Source organism: Hippocampus bargibanti, linkage group LG12, assembly GCF_051943395.1.
Source record: "Hippocampus bargibanti isolate YZ-2025 linkage group LG12, ASM5194339v1, whole genome shotgun sequence".
NCBI lineage: Eukaryota > Metazoa > Chordata > Actinopteri > Syngnathiformes > Syngnathidae > Hippocampus > Hippocampus bargibanti.
Window position 1 is genome coordinate 16,676,167 of NC_142745.1, and position 22,784 is coordinate 16,698,950.

General features: G+C 43.9%; 1 protein-coding gene across 2 annotated transcripts in view; it reads left to right on the forward strand.

Moving 5' to 3' along the window:
* Nucleotides 1-22,784, forward strand: part of igsf21a (immunoglobin superfamily, member 21a) — a 208,373-nt gene that overhangs the window by 135,898 nt on the left and 49,691 nt on the right. For both annotated transcript variants that reach the window (XM_089010127.1, XM_089010128.1), the window contains exon 4: nt 7,209-7,327. In XM_089010127.1, the coding sequence (XP_088866253.1) occupies nt 7,209-7,327 (119 nt within the window). The remainder of the gene's footprint in view (nt 1-7,208; nt 7,328-22,784) is intronic.

Here is a 22,784-nt window from a genome sequence, read left to right on the forward strand (position 1 = left end):
CAGTAGAAGTCATTTGAAGCCATTTTACAAATATGGACACAACTTGTCCGGAGACGTCGGTTGTCCTTTAAATCCCCATTCAGGTCCGCACTTGCATACTTATGATCAGAATTAAACAAATGTCAGCGTGAGTTTGAGGAAGACAAAGTGGAGGGTGAACTCGGTGTATACATCTTTCGGGATTGTCTTGGTCTTCAACCCTGACATCTGCCTGAATGCCTTCGTCGTCTTGACTTCTCGCTAGTTTGGGTTCTTTTTCAACCCATCGGTTGACCATGGTGGAGGAAAGACTGAGCATGTCAAACAAGTGGATTTCTTTGAATCTGGCACGTTTTTGTGACAATACCAGTCGTGTATGTGTTTTCCATCGGTCATGCTCACGTCGCTCTAGTCGTGCCTTGATCCTGTTTTTCTAGCTAGTGCCCCCTGCCCACACCCTCCTTCTCTAGCTTGGTGCGACTGCCCAACTGAGGATGATTTATCTGGACAAGCCTCCTAAGCCTTTGGGACGTTAGCATGATTACAGTGGGAACACACGCACACACACACACATGCACACACACGCGCGCACACGCACACACACACACACACACACACACACACACACACACACACACACACACACACACACACACACATTCACGACAAACCGGAAAGAAGTCGGATTTCAAAATGAACATGCAGATAGAAACTAGGCCGTTCTGACCTTTACTCGCATTTTGATCAGCACACTTGGCATGTGTGGTGGGCACGGGACAATCTCCTTCCATCTCGAAAACGAAGATTGAATATTATAAAAAGTTATTTTGGACATTATTTGGCCACTGACAGCTCTAAAATGCTGGTTAATTGTTTTTGTAAAATGTCTTTTGATCTCGTCATACACTGTCACGTCCGCTCGAGGAGAGGTGACAGAACTCGAGGGACGACGGAGGTAGTTAAGGTCGGATCCAATATACACAGTGGAAACAGTGATTCCAAAAAGCGTCTTTACTGAGACACATGTGGCAAAAACAGAAAGTCAGGCAAGGTAGGAGAGCAACGACAAAACAGACCTGCGTGCGGTTGGGTGACGGGGAACTTCCTGGAATACTCCGACAACAATCGAACGGTAAGGGTGGCTTTGATAGCCAGAAGGCACAATTAAAGAAATCGGGAACAGGTGCGTGAGTCCGGAGAGCAGGGAGGGGAGGGCTCCAGGAGCAGAGGAGGAAGAGACAGGAGGTGAGGGGCACGCTCCTGGCGTCGACGAGGATGTGACAGTGCCTCCCTCAATGGACGCCTCAAAGAGGCGCGAAGGCGGAATCCATGAGGGGGAGAGGGTATTTGTTGCGAATGGTGATGTTGTTCAGACCCCAATAGTCGACACACGGACGCAGGGATCGGTCTTTCTTTTCGATAAAGAAGAACCCTGCGCCGAGCGGGGGTCGGATAAGTCCCACCGCAAGGGAATAGTCAATGTATGTGCTCAGGGCTTCTTGTTCCGGGTGTGAAATATGGTAGAGTCCGGAGTCCGGTAGTGTGGCCCCCGACTGCAGTTCAATAGCAACGTCATACGGTCGGTGGGGCGGCAGGGATTGCGCGTTGACCTTACTGAACGCCTCTCGCAGATCATGGTAACAAAGTGGCACGCCCTCGAAACAGATCTCTTTGGCGTGCCACCGCGGGAGGGGTCCTGCCCTGCCGTAGCCGACCGTAGGCAATTGGCATAGCAGTAGGGGCTCCAACCCTGTACGGTGGGACCCTCCCAAGAGATGGAAGGGTCATGGGTGCTGAGCCAAGGGAGGCCCAGTACGAGTGGCACGTTGCGGGAGGGCATAACAAGGAATCGGCGGTGTTCAACATGGTTACTCGATAACCTGAGTTTAAGCGGTGCGGTGATACTGGTAACCCTGGCAAATAGTCGACCGCCGAGGTCAAGAATCTCCATGGGAGTCTGGAGATTCTCTAAGTCGCAGCCCAATGATTCAGCCAGTTGGGGATCGATGAAGCACCCATCTGCCCCCGAATCCACTAGCGCCTGTATAGCTTGGGAGTTGGACGGGCCGGATAACTCGCCGTCCAGTTCCAATCGCGTGACGGGCGCCATCCTCGACGCCTCCGACGGCCGCCGCGGTCGGCGTTTGGCCGGGGACTTACGGGTGCCGGAGGTCTTAGGCGGGGCCCTTGAGCGCGGCGACCCCCGGGGTTGGCTTGATCGCCCCCGCTCCCCACCTGCAACGGCTCAGGGAACTCCTCCTGGCGCCGTCGGGTGTGGTCGTCCGCAGCTTGCTTCCAGGTTCGTCGGGCCGCTGGTTGCCTTGCTCCCGCTGCCTCTCCCGAAGGCGATGGTCCAGGCTGATGACGATGTCGATCATCCCGCCGAGGGTGGTGCCAGCGTCACAGGTGGCCAACTCATCTTTGAGAGCGGCGCTCAGTCCGCGACGAAATACTCCCCTCAGCGCTCGATCGTTGTAGCCACTGCCAGCAGCCTGGATGCGGAAGGCGATCGAGTATTCTGCGGCCGAACGGGAACCCTAGACGCAGTCGTGGAGGAGTCCTTCTGCCTCGACTTCCGTGACCGGGTGGTGGAAGACTTGGAGCAGCTCAGCCACGAAGTCCGGATACGAAACACAAAGTTCAGGTCGGGACTCCCGGACGGCCAGCGTCCAGGTCTCTGCCTGACCGGTGAGCAGGCTAGTGATGAAAGCTACCTTAGCCTCATAAGGGTAGCTTGCGCCTACTCACGGGAGGGGAGGCCCCTTCCTTCCTCCCCCCACCCCTCTTTCCAATAATTATTCCTCTGTTTTATCAACGAGCGCATCCCCCCTGCATTCATGCAGGATTTGACTATGTGCATGCCACTTAGGCTAGCAAACAAGAGAGCTGCAGCTTTGCAGGGAAGCAACCAAGAGACAAGCTCAGGGGTGGGCAAATTTTTAACTCGCGGGCCGCAATGGGTTCTAAAATTTGACAGAGGGGCCGGGCCAGGAGCATTTGGAGGGAGTGTTTGGGCCGGAAATACTAAACCTAAAGAATTAAAGGACTACCGACGCCTCCGAACAAGTTATGTCCATAATTTATAAAATCACTACAAAAGACTTCGACTGGGCGTATTTTACAAAGATTCCACAGCATATAGCTATAGTTTACGTTTTAAGACTCGCGCTGAATATTTATGAAGTCTTGTTTTCGAGTTGATGACGATCCCCATGTGACGTCACGTTTGGACCGCCCCTGACCGAGAAAGCGACACACAATACATTTTGCGGTACTTTGTTTGGTCTGAAAACTTCGTGTTGATCCGTGTTAATGGCAAAATTAGAAGGAAAACACATAATGTGATGGTGAATCGTTGTGTGTTGACTACTATTTTATACTAGTTGACACAAATTTCCAGCAGACAAATCAGCCGCTTTTGTCCGCTAACTTTTTGTCACGAGTTTCAGACACTGTTTTTACTATAATTTGGACAAGTTCGGCGCGGGCCGTAGTTTGCCCATCCCTGTACAAGCTACATCAACGCTTCGTCTAATCTAAGTAAAATCAATCACACATCCCTTCCCCCCAGCGCTCACATTGTCCTCATTGTTTTATGTTTTGTGTTTATGTTTTTTTTTATTTTTTCCTTGCAGGCTACACAAGCGATCACACGCCATCTCTACGTATGCTTATACCAACCTGCTTTGGCTACTTTGACCTGTATTTGCCCATAAAGCTTTGGGCCAGGTGGAATATTTTACGGCGTGCTTGTTATTTTGATGGAGCGATCGAGAGAAGAAGCGGCTCTCTTTCATGCTTCATTTAGTCAGTCCCACATGCTGGCGTTAGCTCGTGGCCGAGGGCGACGTAGGGATGGGAAAAGAGCTTTCCGATAACAACCCCTGAGTGCGAATCCGTCCCCATTTGCCGTGTTCTGGGCATGGTGCCTTCAGAAAATAATTTGTGTTGATTCAATATCTCTTTGCACCATGACAAACCAAAATATTGGCTCATGGAGATTGACGAGTTGAAACTATTACCGCTTTGAGTATGTGCTTTGGCAAAAGCCGTTCACGATCGTCGAACACGCGGCGAGCATCATTCGTCTCTGGCTCGCCATATCCATCCTGTTCAAACACCGCAAACTCATTCATTCTCTTTGCATTCTTCACACTCAGTGTAAAAACTGCCGGCTTTCCTATTTTAGGAAGTGACTCTGCCTCCAGTGTAAATTTGTTTCAGTGAAGACTGCGTCATGTGGCTGACAGATGATCACTTCAGCTAATACCACCGGGAGTTAGGATGCACCTCGGCCAATTATTTTTGGTCCGACGCAAGATAAAGTGGTGTGGAAGAGGGATGGGTGAATGGATTGCCGCTTTTAATTGTTTCTATTGCTGATTGAAACCACCCTCGGATGGATGAAAAGCGATTCGTTGGAACTCTTGTCGCTGTTTCTGTGTGGCAGATTTTCTGTGTGGCAGAAGAGTTCTCCGACCTGTGGCAGGTCGGAGAACTCTTGGAACTGTCTCTGAGCTGGTTTGTCTTTGGACTTTGGACTGTGCAGTGAATAAAATCAAACAAATGGGCTTTTGGAACGATTGCTGAGTAGTGTTTTCAGGGATAAAATGTAAGCTTAGGACATTTTGAAGCTTGTGAGTTCAGAATTAGAATCAATGTTTGGAGTCGGGAGAGGTTTTGGGTTTCAGGTTTCGGGTCAGAGGACATTTTGTTGGTTTAGTTGGTCCTGAGATGACCATGTGATTTCCGAATTTGATGGAAGGCACGGGTGTCAAAGTCAAGGCCCGGGAGCCAAATCTGGCTTGGCACATAATTTTATTTGGCCCATGAAAGCAAATCCAGCATGTCAAGTTCCATGATGCTTGCTAATTCGGAACACATATTTCAAATTGTCATATGTAAACCACACTAACAGTCATTATTCTTGACTTCAGATTTTAAAACTAATTATTCATTAATTTGTTGTTCGCTGTATATTTAATATGTGGAAGGGTTGAAACATTCAAATGGATTTCCCAAATCCATAATGTGGCCCTCAGCTGTCTCCTAGTAATGGGGTGGGATTCCATGGTCAAGCTTCGACGTTTTTGAAATCCCCTGGCCCTAATGTTCAACTCAAATACGGCTGCGATCGTGTACCGACACCCGACATGCACGGCTAATCCACTTTACAGCTCAGTTAAATTTCCACGTCAACCAACAAAGAAATAAGTCAGGAAGTCTCATCTTCACCCCCCCAAAAAAAAAAAAATCACATACAGCACTGAAAACTTCATCGAACAATTGTACAATATTTATCAATAGTGTCAGTCACAATTCTCACCGCCAAACACTTTTTTGGTTGTGCCTGATTTCGCCACGGTTGGAGTATCCTTTCCGATCTGCTTCTGGCAGATGGCGTATATCCTCACCTTGATGTTTCCTCTCGTCTCTATTTGAATCCACCAATCGCGCTGCATTCGAGCTTTGTGTGTAAAAACAAAAGCAATGGGCCACATCAGCGTTGACGATGAGGGAGCCAGCTCAGACAATGCCAATTAGCTCCCCGCTGGGGAGGCTCACAGTGCTATGCTCATCGTTTTATTCTATGGCGAGAGAGAGGAAAAAAAATATTATTTTACATTTATCCCCTGAGGAAGAGGTTGATATAATCGCTCTCCCTGTCCCGAGGTGCTCAGGCATTTTATATATATATATATATATATATATATATATATATATATATATATATATATATATATATATATATACAGTAAAGTCTCGTTATATCGGATATATCGATAGTCCCGGTTATATAGATACTATTTCTATGCACGCACGGAGAAAATTACATGCAAACAGGGTCGGATATATCGATAGTCCCGGTTATATCGATATTTTTTCGGACTCCCTTGAATATCGATATAACGAGACTTTACTGTATATGTAACTGCCGGGTATTTTGTCATGGCAACCAATGACAAGATACCCGCCAATTACAGTATATATGTATATATTATCAGTGACGTGCGGGGAGGTTCATGGCTGGTAAGGCGCTGACGTCATAACAGTCAGATTTACAAACATGAACTCTACCGAGTAGCTTTTTCACCATTTGATTAGCAACACTTAACGTGTTTTGTTTAAAATGTCATGTCAGCATTCTCTATATAAACTGTAGCATATAAAAAAAGAATTTAAAAAATGTGATTATCGTGTTACCTTTACTTATAAATGAATTTTTCAAACATTGGTTCATCATTTCAATATGTATTTGCTTTGAGCAAGTTATCTTTCTGCGACGGCGGCTATCTCGCTTTTGTTGTCTTAGTGTGGAGAGATCGAGACGTTTGCCGCAAAAGGGCCGCCAACTCAAATGCACATATAATACAGTAGGCATACTCGGCGATGTAAGAACATGAACATGACATACAGTATTAAAATCCAACCAGTCTGTGTGTGTGTGTGTGTGTGTGTGTGTGTGTGTGTGTGTGTGTGTGTGTGTGTGTGTGTGTGTGTGTGTGTGTGTGTGTGTGTGTGTGTGTGTGTGTGTGTGTTTGAATTGAACAAAGTATATTGACTCATCCCTGATGATTGCTCTCCGCCTAGAAATGAGAAGTCAAGCCGCGAAAGTCATAAGTGTGAAAGAAGAAGGCAGATGTTGCAAAGGGACGACCGACGCTTCTTACAAGTTTGCAATGAAACTGCTTGAAATTCATTCGCTGTCCTTTCCGACAGCGCTATGGCCATTTCGGTCCCTCACACTGATGTGCGATAATTAGCATTTGTTGCCCTGTGTTAGAAGTTGAGGGAGCGGACAATTTATCGTCAGAGTGACAGGAAACAGGTCGAGGGAAATATAGGCATAGCTCGAATTGTACGAAACAGCTGCGTCGGCGGCAAACCAGAAAGCGAGTCAGTCTGTCCTTGAGCAAGTGCAAGTGAGTCACCGCAGCGATGAACGCGGTCGTGGGTCAGCGGCAGCCATAAGGCCGAGATATGATCGAGGGATGGTGGTTGATATTGCCGGTTTTGCTAAATATGTAAGCGCTGCGCTGAAGCACGAAGTAGGTTTCTTTTTTGAATGTCATCTTGTAGACGTACTGTAGATATGCGATAAATCTCGTCATTTAATATCCACAAAAAAGTCACTCAAGGCAATTTCTTTGTCATTTGATTAACTTTTTTTTAAATTTAATTAAAATAAAATAAAATAATTAAAAATAAAATTTCATTACATTTTCCAGGCTTCCGGAGGTTCGGATTTCTGACAACGGACCATACGAATGCCACGTGGGCATCTACGACCGAGCCACCAGGGAGAAGGTCGTGCTGGCGTCAGGGAATGTCTTCCTCACCGTCATGGGTGAGTTACCACAAACGTCTTGTCTTGTTCATCTCGGGTTTGGGGGATCAGAGTTTTTGGTATTTTTATAGTTTAACTTGGAAACTTTTGCGGGGGTGGTACCAATATTTGCACTTGTAAATAGCGAGTGTTGATCCGATTGCATGTACTGTATGTAGGCATCGTCTGTACGTGTAAAGCAGGGGTGTCCAAAGTCGGTCCTCGAGGGCCGCTGTCCTGCCTGTTTTCCAGCTCTCCCAGGAGTAACACACCTGATTCAAATGATCAGCTCATCAGCCAGCTCTGAAGCAGCATCAAAATGGTCCTGATGATTTGAATCAGGTGCGTTGCTCCTGGGAGAGCTGGAAAACAGGCAGGACGGCGGCCCTCGAGGACCGACTTTGGACACCCCTGGTGTAAAGCAAAAGCACATGTCAAGCGGGTTGGCAATCAGTCTGCTGTGTTCTCTCTCCATTTTGATTTCAAGGCCGGGCGGTTTGAACGAGCCAAAACAAGCCTGCTAGCTCTGTTTGTATATCTCTCAAACATTAATTATGAAGACATTGTTTCATTCCACGCTTTTTAGCTAAAGTGCCTTACGCTAATGCTTGCCTGAGCTTGTGCCTACCGAGCTTAAATCGGATGGCGGCTCTCCTTGTCAAAATTTGCAAGCGGTGGCCGAGGGTCTCCTCTCTGGGGCGTAAAGAATTGAACCAGGCAGTCGCCGGGATGACTGAAGCGTCGCCTGACAGGCCTGGGTCCGACATTACCTCTTGGTTGGAGACGAAGACGAATGGCCTCTGGCGTGGTGGCTAATTGTCGTCTAAACTGAAACAGAATTATTCATAACCTATTAGTGTGTCAAGTTCAATAGGAAGTGGAAGAGCGGAGGCAAGCAAGGAAGCAGAACGAGCGAGGGAGAAGGGAAGAAACAAGGTTTAATTAGTAGTGAGCTGTACACAGAGAGGTATGTGAATTTTTAAAGGGCTTCATAAATAAGAATTATCTTTATAATGAAAACCCCCACACCCTCTCGCCAAGTATTGCAGCCATCCAATTTTAAAAGGCAAAACCCTGAACGGTTGCCCCCTCCACCCGCAGTCCTTCGTTGCCTACAGATTCCATTTGCGTCATTTCTCCAATCTTGACTCTACCGACGCCTTCTCCGCCTTAAACAAAATAAAACAAGCCTCCTCGCTGTCGTGCATGTTTGCACTCTAAGCCGTAACCGTGACTACCGCACTGTAATAATATACAGACCTTGAAATGTAAAGTAATTAAGATTGCATGGAATTTTTTTAAAGTACAGCAATAACCCCTGAACATCATTTTTCTACAATACTCCATACGCCCATAAGTACCACCAACTTCTTCTTTTCCTTTCGGCTTTTCCCCTCAGGGGTCGCCAGAGCGAATCAATGTCCTCCATCTATCCCGGTTTTGTGCATCCTCTTCTCTCACACCAGCTACCTTCATGTCCTCTTTGACCATATCCATAAACCTCCTCTTCGGTCTTCCTCTCGGTCTCCTGCCTGGCAGTTCAAGGCTCAGCATCCTTCTCCCTATATAGTCACTCTCTCTCCTCCGGACATGTCCAAACCATCTCAGTCTGGCCTCTCTGACTTTCTCTCCAAAGCCTCTAATATGAGTTGTCCCTCTAATGTACTCATTCCTGATCCTATCCAACCTGGTCACTCCCAAAGAAAACCTCAACATCTTCAACTCTGTTACCTCCAGCTCTGCTTCCTGTCTTTTCTTCAGTGGCACTGTCTACAGTCCAAACATCATGGCTGGTCTGACCATGGTTTTATACACTTTTCCTTACATCCTAGCTGAAACCCTTCTATCACACATCACACCTGACATTTTTCTCCAGCCTGCCTGGACACGCTTCTTCACCTCTTTTCCACACTCTCCATTGCTCTGGACAGTTGACCCCAAGTACTTAAAATCCTCCACCTTCTTTATCTCTTCCCCCTGTAGCATCACTCTTGCACTTGGATCCCTCTCATTCACACACATATATTCTGTCTTGCTGCGACTGATCTTCATTCCCCTCCTTTCCAGGGCATATTTCCACATCTCTAGTTTCTCCGCCACCTGTTCCCTGTTCTCGCTACAGATCACAATGCCATCTGCAAACATCCCACAAGTACCACCAACTATTACTCGTTATTGTGGGGCACGAATATAAATGGGCTACGGCAAGTCATGCATTGTAAAGATCAAGCCCATAGATTCTTCACCAACCCCAACAAGCGCACGGGTAGCAACTGGTGAGGAACTACGGAAAAGTACAACCACCATTCTGCATTTTTATTTATTTAATTTTTCTCCCTAATGACAACAATCACATTTGACAACACTGATTGGGTTCAACTGGCGTGTTTTGCCCCTCCCCTGACTCCTTTGATCAGACTTTGATCAACGCTAACATCCAAATGCCGGTGGGCGCCAAACAGTCGCGCCTGGAGAGTCTCAGTTGGCATGCAAATGAAGTCACCTATTTGCAATATATTGCCATCTGTGAGTGCAATGGAGAAAACACTCACGGCTCTTTTTGAATCGAGATTAATTTCACAGTCGGATTTCACCGGTTGAAAAAAAAATGTTGTGAAGTGAATGTACAGAATTATTTAGAAATATTTTGAGCATGATAATTGCCGAAAATGTACGTGCAGGCAGAGGAGGTTATAGCACGGAATTGTCAAGGAGCAGCAGAAATGGCTGCTCTATGACGCAGTTGGGGGGGCAGAAAGAGTCCGCCACCACCCACAAGGTGACAATATAAACTATTTCCAATATTTCGTGATTGGCTTGCTTGAAATGGCTAATTTGAGATTAGGCTAGGCTAATACATAATGTTAATTTAACCCTGTCAGAATTTATAACTTCCATACATATTTTTAGGGATTTTCAGGGGTGGTAGGGTTGGGGGTGTAATTTACTGTATGTTGAAGAAAATACCTTTTGAATATCTTATCACTGTAGTGACCACCGTCCAGGAAACACCTAAAAATGGGAAATGATTCAACAAATATTATCGATCACCGTTTTGTTTTTCTTTACTGAACTCTGAAACAATCCCATAAACGTTCTTTCGTGTCTGTGTAAACTCTCAGTCGTACAGGAGTGGTCCATCGATGAAAATGTTTCTTAAACCGTCATCTGTACTTTTTGAAGGTGGCGGACGTTTCGCTTCTTATCCAAGATGCTTCTTCAGCCAACTAAAGTCTTACTGGTAGTATCAGCCCTATATATATATATATATATATATATATATATATATATATATATATATATATATATATATATATATATATATATATATATATATATATATATATATATATCATATATATATCCCTAATGTCCAGACATGGCGGCGCCGGACACTGTTATGATAGGTCCTACTCTCAGGTTGGGGGGAGCAGAGGACCACTCCCTGCAGCTCCATCGATTGTTCCTACATTCCTGACTAACGACTGGCCTGATTGTCCCACTCCGGTATCACCTCATCAGCATTACTAATGTTGCCTAAGCAGGCTATTGTAGGAAGGATCCAAATTGAACCTCACTCCACCATATCGGTTTAATGAAGGATTTAGCTTTTTTTTTTCCCTTTCAAACCATCGATGTTCTTTTGCTGAGATTTTAATCTCATTGTCATCAAATGAGTGGTTGCTGGCTTTTAGGTGCATATGTACTGCCGATTGAGGCCGACTAGTATTATCCCTGCAATGTTGATAGTGTTTTTTGAGAATTTGTTTAGTCTCCCCAATGTATTGCTCTTTACAATTTTCATTCTTACAATGTATTGAATGAACTACATTAATTTGTTTTTCATTTGGCAGCCTTTTGGATGCACTAATTTTTGCCTTAAAGTGTTTATCGGGTTGAAATAAGTAGGAATTTTGTGTTGTCAAAGTACTCTTTGTAGTTTTTCTGAGACTCCTGCAATGTAAGGTACTGCTACTCCTCTCTTTTATGTTTCTACAGAATTTTTGATTCCCTATTCTTTCTTTCTGACATTTGTTAAACGACCACTGAGGGTACCGAGAGTTTGTGAGTGCTCTCCTGTTATGTTTTGACTCCTTTTATCTGCCTTCGACGCTTGTTGGTATTAGTTTAGCCCTATGCTGGAGAGTTCTGATAACTCCTAGTTTGTGTTGTGGAGGATGGCTCGAATCGAATAGTAAGTATTGGTCAGTGTGTGTAACCTTCCTAAAGACTTCTGTTTTTAGCGCTCTGTCCTTTTTTATAATTACTTTACAATCCAAAAAGGCTAGTTGGTTCTCTTTAATGTCTTCGCGAGTAAATTTAATGTTGATGTCTACCGAGTTAAGGATTGAATTTTTTGTTTTTTAATTATGACGAAAGTATTGTCCACATATCTAAAACAGTAACTAGGTTTTGTCCCCGGGAAGGACGTGAGGGCCTGTTACTCCATCTCTTCCATGTACAAATTAGCCACTATGGGTGAAACTGGTGAGCCCATAGCACAACCATGAATCTGTTTGTAAAAATTTTCCCTAAATTGAAAATAAGTAGTATTAAGGCAGATTTCCAATAATTGGCAGATGTGGTCCGGTTTAGGTTTGGTTCTTTCATGCAAAGAAATGTCCGCCAGCAGTCTCGTCCTCACCACTGAGACTGCTGCTGGGGTGGGGACAGATGTAAAGAGAGAAGTCACATCGTAAGATGCCAATGTTTCCTCAGGTTCCAATATGAGGTCTTTGATACTCTCTACAAACCCTGTGGTGTTCTCTACGCGATATTCTGTGTTCCCAACCAACGGAGCTAAGCTGGCAAAATAGTAATATTTTTGTCTTTTTGGAGAATAGTTAACGCCTTTTCTCTTCTAATGTTATTTTGGACGGAGGTGGTTTGGCACTACTGAGAAGGGCTGATATTTTAATGCATAGATCATCTGCCTCTGCATACGAAACTTCATTATTTTTAATAGCCGATTCAGTAGCTGTGATGTATTCTATTGTAGGTATTGTTTTAGGAGTTACTAAGAAATTTAAACATTTGGTTCGTACAGCCTTTTCTGTCTCTGACAGATCTCTGTCTGACAAATTTTTGATCAATTCTCCCTTGAAATCTGCTCATTCCTAATTTTTCGCGTGTTTACCAGTAGCTGAGATTATTTCAGTAAAAGTAATTTTAGAAATTTACCCTTTCGTGTTCTTTCGTGTGCTTTTAGGGAGTGTGGGGGGGTTGTTTTTTTTTGGACAATACAGGAATTCAATTCCAGGTCTATATGTGTCACGGTTTGCGAGGTGGTGATGGTGGTTGTGGATCCCAAAAAAGCAGGCAGGAGGGATTGTATTTGATAAATTGTATTAAAATAAAGTCAGCAGGAACAAAATTTAAAACATCAAAATCATCTGAACAGAAAAATACAAAGTATCAAAGAAAACCAAGAGTAAAAGTTTACCAAGATGAAACACACTTGACAGGGTGCAGCAAAGACATACACAGCATACAATGCAATGACCCGACACTGAATGATCATGCCGGTCCTTTTAACTGCCACTGATTGGAATGACTAACACCTGTGCGGCTGCAGGCAGGGCCGACAGCGCTATCCGTTGGTCGCCAACCAGAAAGTGGCAGTGTGCCACTGATCGGGACGACCAGCACCTGTGCAGGTTCAGGCAGGGCAGACAGCGCCACCCGCAGGTCGCCAACCAGATCGTGACAGTACACCCCCTTCAAGGGATAGCTTCCAGAAGTCCCAACAGTCTCCCAAAAGCTCCAACTCGCCAGGGAACAATGGTGGAGACGGAAACCGTTGCCTCTCCAGCATATGATGGGCGGTGGCCTGATGGGAACAGAACTCGGCCTGACGTGGACGCGGCACGGATCGTCATGGACGTGAGTGCGACCCTTTTTGCACAATCAAGTGACAACGCACGGCTCGACGTGGATGTTGCACTGCCAGACGCAGAGTGGCACCCCGGACGGCCGTATGGGAACAGGTCTCGGCCGGACGTTGACGTGGACGTTACGGCTTGTCGTGTGACGCAATTCAAACTCAACGCGGCGTGGGCTAACGTGGACGTGAACTGTCCGGCACCGGGGAAACAAGACTAGTCCTTACCAGCTGCAGCATCCAGCAGTGAGTGGGGTCTCGGCCCGACGTGGATGCAGACGTGGCACGGCTCGTGGTTGATGCGACTCAATTCAACATGCACGAAGACGCGTTGCTGGACGTGGGCGTGCACTGCCAGACACCCAGTTTCATCCTGGACGGCCACCTGGAAAGAGGTCTCGGCCTGACGTGGACGTAGATGCGGCACAGCTTGTCGTGGGCGTGAGTGCGACCCTTCTCCCACAATCACGCGCCGACGCATGGCTCGACGTACACGCTGCACTGCCAGGCTTAGGGTGGAAATGAGACCGGTCCGTTGTACCTGCTAGATCCGATGGTGGGTCGGGCCATTCTATCACGGTTTGCGAGGTGGTGATGGTGGTTGTGGATCCCCAAAAAGCAGGCAGGAGGGAGCAGCAGGTTGTATTTGAGAAACTGTATTAAAATAAAGTCAGCAGGAACAAAATCTAAAAGAAAACCAAGAGTAAAAGTCTGCCAAGATGAAACACACTTGACAGGGTGCAACAAACACATACAATTCAATGACCCGACACCGAATGATCGTGCCGGCAGTCCTTTTAACTGCCAATGATTGGAACGACCAACACCTGTGCGGCTGCAGGCAGGGCCGACAGCGGTATCCGTTAGTCGCCAACCAGAACGTGGCAGTCTGCCACTGATCGGGACAACCAGCAACTGTGGAGGTGCAGGCGGGGCCGACAGCGCCACCCGTTGGTCGCCAACCAGATTGTGACAATATGTGTTTGTAAAATTCACTTTGCATAATCACCCCTTGCCTGTGTGGTTTTTCTGTGGGTCGTCTGGTTTCCTCCCACCTTCCAAAAACAAGTACGGCGGGCTAATGAAACACGCTCGCGCGTTCAACTTCACTACTGTAGCGTTTACATACCCATTGTATGTAGCAACCTTTGTCCACGCAGCCTTAATATCCGTACGACTGACGTTTCAAAAGGACATGAATGTGGCATTTCGGTCTATTGTGATTCAATTACGTCGGGGTGAGAGTCCTGACCCATCACCGATAGCATCAAATAGATATTTCATTGTGTGGACAGAGACATATCCATCTTGATGAAGCTCAGGTCATCATTTCATGCTTTGAGGCTAAGAGGAATCAATATGTCTTTTGGCACCGTTGGAGATTGGGTCATTATTTGTTATTACCCAAAGTGATTCCTATGCCTCATTGCAAAGCTGACAAGGAAAGGTCATTTGTCATTTTGCTTCCTTGCTCTCAAATTTGACCTTGAGAACCTTGAGGGGTCTTGTGCTGACCACTGTATTCGGTCTCGTTAAGAAATTCTGTTAGACTGTTAGCCTCTGAAAATCGCAGAGGAACAAGAATCCTTTACGATTTATCAGCACGCCGAGACCGGCGTAACGGCGCGGAGAGGCTAATTACCTGCTTACCGCATAAAAGCAGGATTTGCTTGAATAATTGATGCTCAACTTTAATTAAGCACTGTGAATATTTCTCTGTTTGTCTATAAATCGGCGGGATTAATGGCATCGTAGCTAGCTTGGATGCAGAAGGGGTTGCACCCGCGCTTTGATGGATTGCCGTCCAGGGAACGTGAACATCGCGGTCACTATCGACCCAAAGAGGGTGGCCTGAATTTTTTTCAACACCTTTTTACAGTCCAGCTTTTAGTTCAAGGCTTTTCTGATATGATTTGTGATATGTTAGCTTATTTCATACCATTTTCTCAAAGGGTGCTGGTAGACTTGAAGTGCGCTGTAGACTTTGTAAGCTTCACGTGGAAGACAATGGGGTGTCTCTTTGCAACACGGTGAGGCAACAGTTTGTCTCTATCCTTTCTTTTTGTTGTTGTTTTTGTTGTTGTTTCTTTTCTTTTCTTTTATGTTTTAATTGTATTTATTTGTAATTGTATTTATTTTCTAATTGTATTTATTTATTCATTTTTTTATTTGCTATTTGTTATTTTATGTTTTAATCTTTTTGTATTTATTTATTTATGTATTAAAACAAGAAACATTGTCCACTCTGTTTCATTATGGCTCTTGACATTCCTTTTAAATGATCGTCTAAAGCAGGGGTGTCAAAGTCATTTTTGCCGCGGGCCACATTGTAGTTATGGTTTCCTCTCGAGGGCCGTTATGAATTTGGGGAACCCATTAGAATGTCTAAATCCCTTGAAATATTACATATAGAGCACACAGCAAATTAATGAATAACTCGTTTTCAAATCTGAAGTGAAGAATAATGACTTTTATTGTGGTTGACATCCAAAAATATGGAATTTTGGCTCAGATTTTAGCAATCATCATGGAATTTAACAAGTTTGATTTGCTTTCGCGGGCCGAAAAAAATGATGTGGCGGGCCGGATTTGGCCCGCGGGCCTTGACTTTGACACCTGTGGTCTAAAGTGACAGCGCCACTAAAACTGCTGGCTCAGAGCCCCGCGGAGGGAGGCAGCAAGAATGAGGAGATGAATTATTAAATGTTTGTCTTTGAGCTGATGAGTGAGGCAGAAAATAAACAGCTCAAAAGCTTCCTGAAGGATTTTCCCCATCCAACGCCGAACTGGTAGCCTGGGCATCTTGTTCTCTGATCATTACTGCCAGACTTTGCAGTCCCGATTGTTCTTCGTTTATCATTTAACAAAAGAAGAACGGAACGACCTCTTTTGTGTCGTTTTGTCAAAATTGAGCGAGTGTCGTTTCCAAATGTATGGCTTCTATTTGGAGCGATATTCGCATTTCTTGAACATCACGTTTTGAATGTTCTGTAAAGCTCTTTGTTCCTCATGCAGCAGTTGTAAAAGCTCTTTATCAATAAGGCTGTGTTGGATTGTATTGTGTTCCCTTTAGCATCGCTCCATCTAGTGTATGCATGACGAAGCAACAGCGACTGTTGTGGCCTCTATCAATTTACATTACAATATGAAAACAGTTTTAAAATGGGCCATTCATTAAAGGTGTGCCTTTCATTATTCACCTTATAGTATGCGAGATACGGGAATCCACAAATGTCAAGGTCAAGTGCCGGGGGCCAAATCTGGCACGCCACATTTTTTTTTTTATTCAGCCCGCGAAAGCAAATGACACTTGTGAAAGTCCAAACCAAAGTTTCAAATTGTCCCATGTAAACCACAATAACAGTCATTAATTTTACTTCAAACTTGAAAACTAGTTATTCATTAATTTGTTGTGTGCTCTGTTTGTAATATGTTGGAGGTGATTAAATATTGTAATAGCTTCCCCAAATTGATAACAGCCACCTGGGAGGAAGCCGTAACTACAATATGGCTCATGGCAAAACATTTGTTTGACACCCTAATCTACAGTATATGCATTCATCCAAAGTATACTAGCAAGCTTTTGTAAGCTTCTTCTAAAGTGAATCAATAATAATAATAATAATAATAATAATAATAATAATAATAATAATAATAATAATAATAATAATAATAATAATAATGTAGTAATATATAATAAAACAATAATATAATAATAATAATAAAAATGTAGAATTAAACAAAGCCTGTAAGAAGACGCTCTCTACATTAAAGGGTAATAACAATAGATTACTGTATTTTCCAGTGTATAAGGCGCACTGGAATATAAGACGCACCCACAATGAATGGTGTATTTTTTTCCTATATATATAAGGCACACTATAAGGTGTTCACTGAATGAAAAAAAAATCAAAATATAACATATAAATATATGAGTTTCCCAAATATAATACACACCACATTATAAGGTGCTTCACTAGAGGCTGAGGTTACACACCACTTCTTCTATAGTGGGAAAGGGTGTCGGTGGCTGCTGGTGGTCAATATGAATTCACATATAAGGCCCACCTGCGTATAAGGCGCACAGTCATCTTTTGAAGAAAGCACACCGGAAAATACGTATGTTGAATTTAAGACTTCTGGTTGGGAGATGAGGGTAGTGAGTCACTTCCCATTTTCGAACGTCGCTAATTTAGCTCTCTCTTGTCACATCTTGTCGTAATTTGTCTTCCTGACTTGTCTGGACAATATCACCTCTGCCTCTCATTTAAACCCGCTACTCGATGCTATTTATCCTGAAGAGTTTGAAAGACTGAGTGTGAGCCGTGGCAACAGACAAACCGCAGTGGCTGCTGTGACATTGAGAGATGTTTATTAAACACCTGTAGGGCAGCACGGCCACAGTCTGTTTCCTCGGCCTCGAGAGTGAGACAGAACGGTGGTGTTAAAGCCTTGTGTAAAGAGCATGTGTCTATCGCCCATTCTCATTTTGCAAGGGATGACGGAAAGTGCACCGATATTTTTTTTGTGTCTGTGTGTGTATTTTTAACAGTTCATAACCACAGCAGCGACAAATGTTGTCACTTTTGTAGTGTGGCTTAATGTCGTCGCCCTTGGTGAGGTTAATACGACTGTACGGTAATCGTTGACACCTTTCGACATCATAAAGTCACCTGCCATCTCACACCACCATTATTCTAACGCATAACATCACTCGTCCATCTTCAGGCGAAGGCGGCAGCCTTGCAGCATTCCTTTTTTTTTTTTGCTTATTGAGGGTACTGTCGCAGTGGCTTTTGGAGGAAACTCAAACAATTTGTTGGCGCCACACCCCTGCACGTCTGCAAAAACACAAGGTCTAGAGTTAGTCAGTTTGCCACGCTAGCGTTGCACTGGGCATGAACATGCTTTTGTCAAAAATAAGTCATGATAACTAACAAAGAAGGAGCTGTGCTGAAGAACACCTTGTTTACTATTTGTGTTTCTTCCACTTGGTAGGTGGGAGTGACTTTCTTCAAAACATTTGAAAATGTAGGGGGGTGGGAAACTGATCCTACATTCAAATTATCCAAAACTGTGCATTCAGTTTTAGCATAAAAAAGGGGGTGTCCCGCATCAACAAGCATTCTGCGCATATTCAAGATAATTCAATGATTTGAAAACCAACAGATAGAACCTGTACAAACACATAGCACTGGGCTGAGATATGAACCTTGTGGATCACCATTATTTTACAGGTAACATCCTAGTTACGACCGGCGCGAGTTACAACCACCCGTACTTAAGACCATGACCGCGAGACCCTTTTTTTTTTTCTACCCCTGATAACGCAACGCGCAAGCAGCTGGAAACACATACTACAATTTTGGCCAGCCAGCATGTCACACACTTGCACATCAATGCGTGTCTACACCCAATACAGTAGTTATAGAGTGCATATACCGTTTCGGCAACATCTCCTGTAGTACATTGCTTTTTTTCCTTCGCGTGCATGTCAGGTGACCTCTTCGGGCAGTTAGCAGGGAGAGCAAGGTAAGTATAACATTTATAAATGAACTGTACAGTAAACAGTTTTGTTTACATGACAGGTACAGTTATACAGTAATAGAAATCGATAATATGGAATATAAAATGATAAAATAATAATCGTACATTTGATTTATAAGCGCCTTTCAAAACTCTCAAGGTCATTTTAGTCACAAGATTCGTTTTTCTGTGGGTGAGCAGCGGCAGCCACATGCGCTAGCCACACTAAAAGGCAAGTATAACATTCATAAACTGTACAGTAAACACTTGTATACATTACTGCTACAGTTATACAGTATCAAAAATCGAAAATATGAAATATAAATTGATAAAAATGACACTAAAAGTTAGAACATTTATAAATGAACTGTAAACAGTTTGGTATATAATAGTATTCAGTATTCAGAAAATGTTGCTTAAAAACAACAGATTGACATTGTATACTATCCTGTCCTGTGAACGTCACGTCGGCCATTTTGAATGGATTTCGACTTATGACCGTTTGACTTACGAGCGATCATTTTGATGGAACGGAACCCGGATTCAAAGTTGACACAGATTGCAATAAAAATACTCTTCTGGGGCTTTCTCATTTCATTTTTTTTTTCTTTATTTTTTTTGCATACCGAGTTTCCTGATCCAAAACATGCAATAACATTGACAAACATTTCACATTTCCGACAGCTTGACTGCCAGCATCTGGTGTTCTTGTCAGACGGTTTGCTTATAACACAGTGGCACAGGAGATTTGAATGCCAGGTGTTCAATTTAACCCACTTTCACACAGAAACAGCCCCGCCTGTTACAGCTCGAAATACCACCGCCAAATCAGGCTATTGCCAGGTTTCATTTCAGTCTGCAGTGCTGTCGTTCCTCTCTAACTATCACGCCGAACAGTGACATAGAAAAGTTCGAGGGCAGAAAGGGTGAGTAAAAACAATGACCGAGATAGTCTTTGACGCAAACTCGTTAGACCCCACTTTGACCAAATCAGCACTTTTGTTTTCAGTGGGGTGGGGTGGGTCAAAAAACATCGTCAAAACACAGAAGACATCTTCAAAGTGTTCCCAGAGTCTTTTCGCGCATCACTTTAAAATAACCTTGTCTTGTCTTTCATGATTCCTTTCATGGTTCCCTCACTCATCCCAAGATGTGGATGTCTGATATGGAACGCGACGTCTCCCATCCCCTGATGGCTCCTTTTTTTTGAAGTGGAAGCTAGCTTTCTCGTTGCTCATCAATTCCCCCCCCACCACCACGTCCCGATCTCCCCTTTTTCTTCGGATGTCTTCATCGCTTGCTTCGCCAACCGCTTCCCTCCTCATCTTCATCAAGGAATCCCACAGAGGAGAAGCAGATAAAAAGTCCCTTGACCATTTACCTCATGATTACCTTGACGCGATGGCCGCAAAAAAAAAATAGTCTGTCTTTCACAAGTTTGACAAAACTTATCAGACCGTCTTATCGTTTGCCGCTTGTAACGGAATAGCTTCAATCTCTTGAGAAGGTTGAGCGTTATTTTTTTTAACGTTTTTTTTTTTATTTCTTCAATTTAATTAAACTTTCAAGAGACTAACTGAAGGGCATCTGTGACGTTGAAGGATGTCAGCCAAATAGTACGGGGGAAGGATGAAAGCTGTCCAACGTCTCTCGCCGGTGCTTTAATAGCATTTCTTACATGCTGATTTGATACATTTTTATCTTTTCCCCGCTGTCTGTTGAAATTTTTATGTATAATTATAACAAAACATGATATGAAATCACCTGTCTGATGTTTATATTCCGCTTTGAAATTAATTTTCAGCGTCTCACGGTCAATCTCCTAGCTGCGCTCACTTATCAGTAAGTTTGATTATGTCTCCCATTGAAGCCAAGATCTTTGATGAAACTGGCTGCACGTGGAAAAAAAGCAATGGGACGATTAAAAATGGCATTCTTGGTTTTATTGAGTCATAGTCGTTCAGGTTTTCATGTCCGTGTTCGTTGGGTCAATTTCTCAATTGTAAAGCGATTCAGACCAGAGAGATCGAAATGAGACATTTTTTTCAATTCATAAATATTACAGTGGAACCTTGGCTTACGAAGTTAATTGGACAGAGCGTGTAAGGCGAAAAGTGTGTATCACAAAAATTAATTTCCCATAGGAAATCATTAACATGAGAATAATCCGTTCCCAGGTCCCCATAAAACATAATTTTCTACTTTCTAATTTTCTAAGCCTTAAAACTACACAAAATATACCTTATTTTATGTATAATAAATGTGCTATAGTAATATGAGTAAGGAAATAAACTGTACTGTTCAATAATGTCATTTTATTTACCTTTGTGATGGTCGTTAATGGCTTGATAGAATGGAGTGTCCGGTTTCCTCAGCATTAAACACTTGATGAGGAACATAGGCTTCTTGCACCATCTTGAGGAATGATCCCTTGGAGGTGCTTTCTCTGTGATAATTGTATCTCGTTCTTCATCAATTGTGATCTGTTTAGCTGGGTTGATAGCTTTTTCCATCAAGTGTACAGACGACTTGTGCGGGTTATTTGTGGAGCCTGATTGATGGAATATTTAACCTTCCAGTCTACACTGTGCTTCAAAATCAAATATCAAAGTTGAAATGGGTCCAAATTACACTGTTTTCTATCCATTTTCTCATCACGTTTTTTTTCACTTTTGTTTTTGTTTGTTTCAAGCTCTGTCCTCTCCCTTTCGTGTGTGTGTGTGTTTTCTCACTCTCTCTCTGTCTGCCTGTCTCTTTATCTCTGTCTGCCTGTCTCTTTAATGTTTAACCCCCCCCCCCCCCCACTGCTGGGTCCTTGACCAATCACGTGGCTTTAACCGAAGTCGCCATTTTGTTTTTGGGAGAACGGCCTCACTCGCTCTCTGTCTGTAACCCCATACCCTACTGCTGCGTTCTTGACCAATCACGTGGCTTTAACCGACGACTGGGGGCGGGGAATAAACGCCCCAAAAAAGTCCGCTGCCATTTTCTTGTTAGGAGAACGGGCTCGTTCACGAATGACACATCACTCATTGTGACAGCTCTGTGTGTATCCCGAAAAATAGTTCGTATGCCAAGGTAAGATTTTCATAAATGTAACGTTCGTAAACTGAAAGGTTTGTAAGCCAAGGGGTTCGTAAACCGAGGTCCCACTGTATTTCTTGATAACATTCATAATGGGAGGGAACATACTGGCTACGGTGTGATCATATATATAGCATCCGGGACATCATCTGTCTCGGTTACCACGATCGACCATGAGAAATAGCCAAAATGCCAGCACATGCTTCGGTACATTTCGCGGCCTCTGTGGCTGCGGAGAACGCGTAAATGTGGCCTTGCAATATTATATAAAGGTCCGACTTTGTCAGACCTTTGTTAATATTGTCCGGATGTGGTCATTCTGTCACACTGAAAGCAAGTGTGAAATCTCTCCGACTGTAATAATAGCCATTGGAGATTGGAAACTATAAACTTGAACGTGCAAAAAGATTTGGAAAGACTGATTGAATACAAACGTTCAAAAACATTCAATGCTTTAATAAATCGATATATAAAATATATATAAAACAGCTACAAGTACCTTGTTATATCACAGGCCAATGGCAACCTCGAACTAGCAACAAGGAAAGCAGCTATAACCAAATACCTCCAGCGGGTGAGGCAAGTCCTCAGAAGCCAGCTCAATGGCAAGAACAAGACCCGGGCAATAAACAGCTATGCCCTTCCAGTGATCAGATACCCTGCAGGAATAATAAGGTGGCCAAAGGAAGAGATTCAGACCACGGATGTTAAGACCCGAAAACTCCTCACCATGCATGGAGGGTTCCATCCCAAGTCCACCACCCTGAGACTGTACACAAGCCGTAAGGAAGGAGGCCGGGGACCAGTGAGTGTGAGAGCCACTGTTTAGGATGAAACATCCAAGCTCAATGAATACATCAAAGAGAAGGCTCCAACGGATGATGTACTCAGAGAATGTCTCAGACAATGGGGAACAAAGGATAAGGTGCTGGAAGAGGGACAATCATGGGAGGAAAAGCCCCTACATGGGATGTACCACCAAACCAT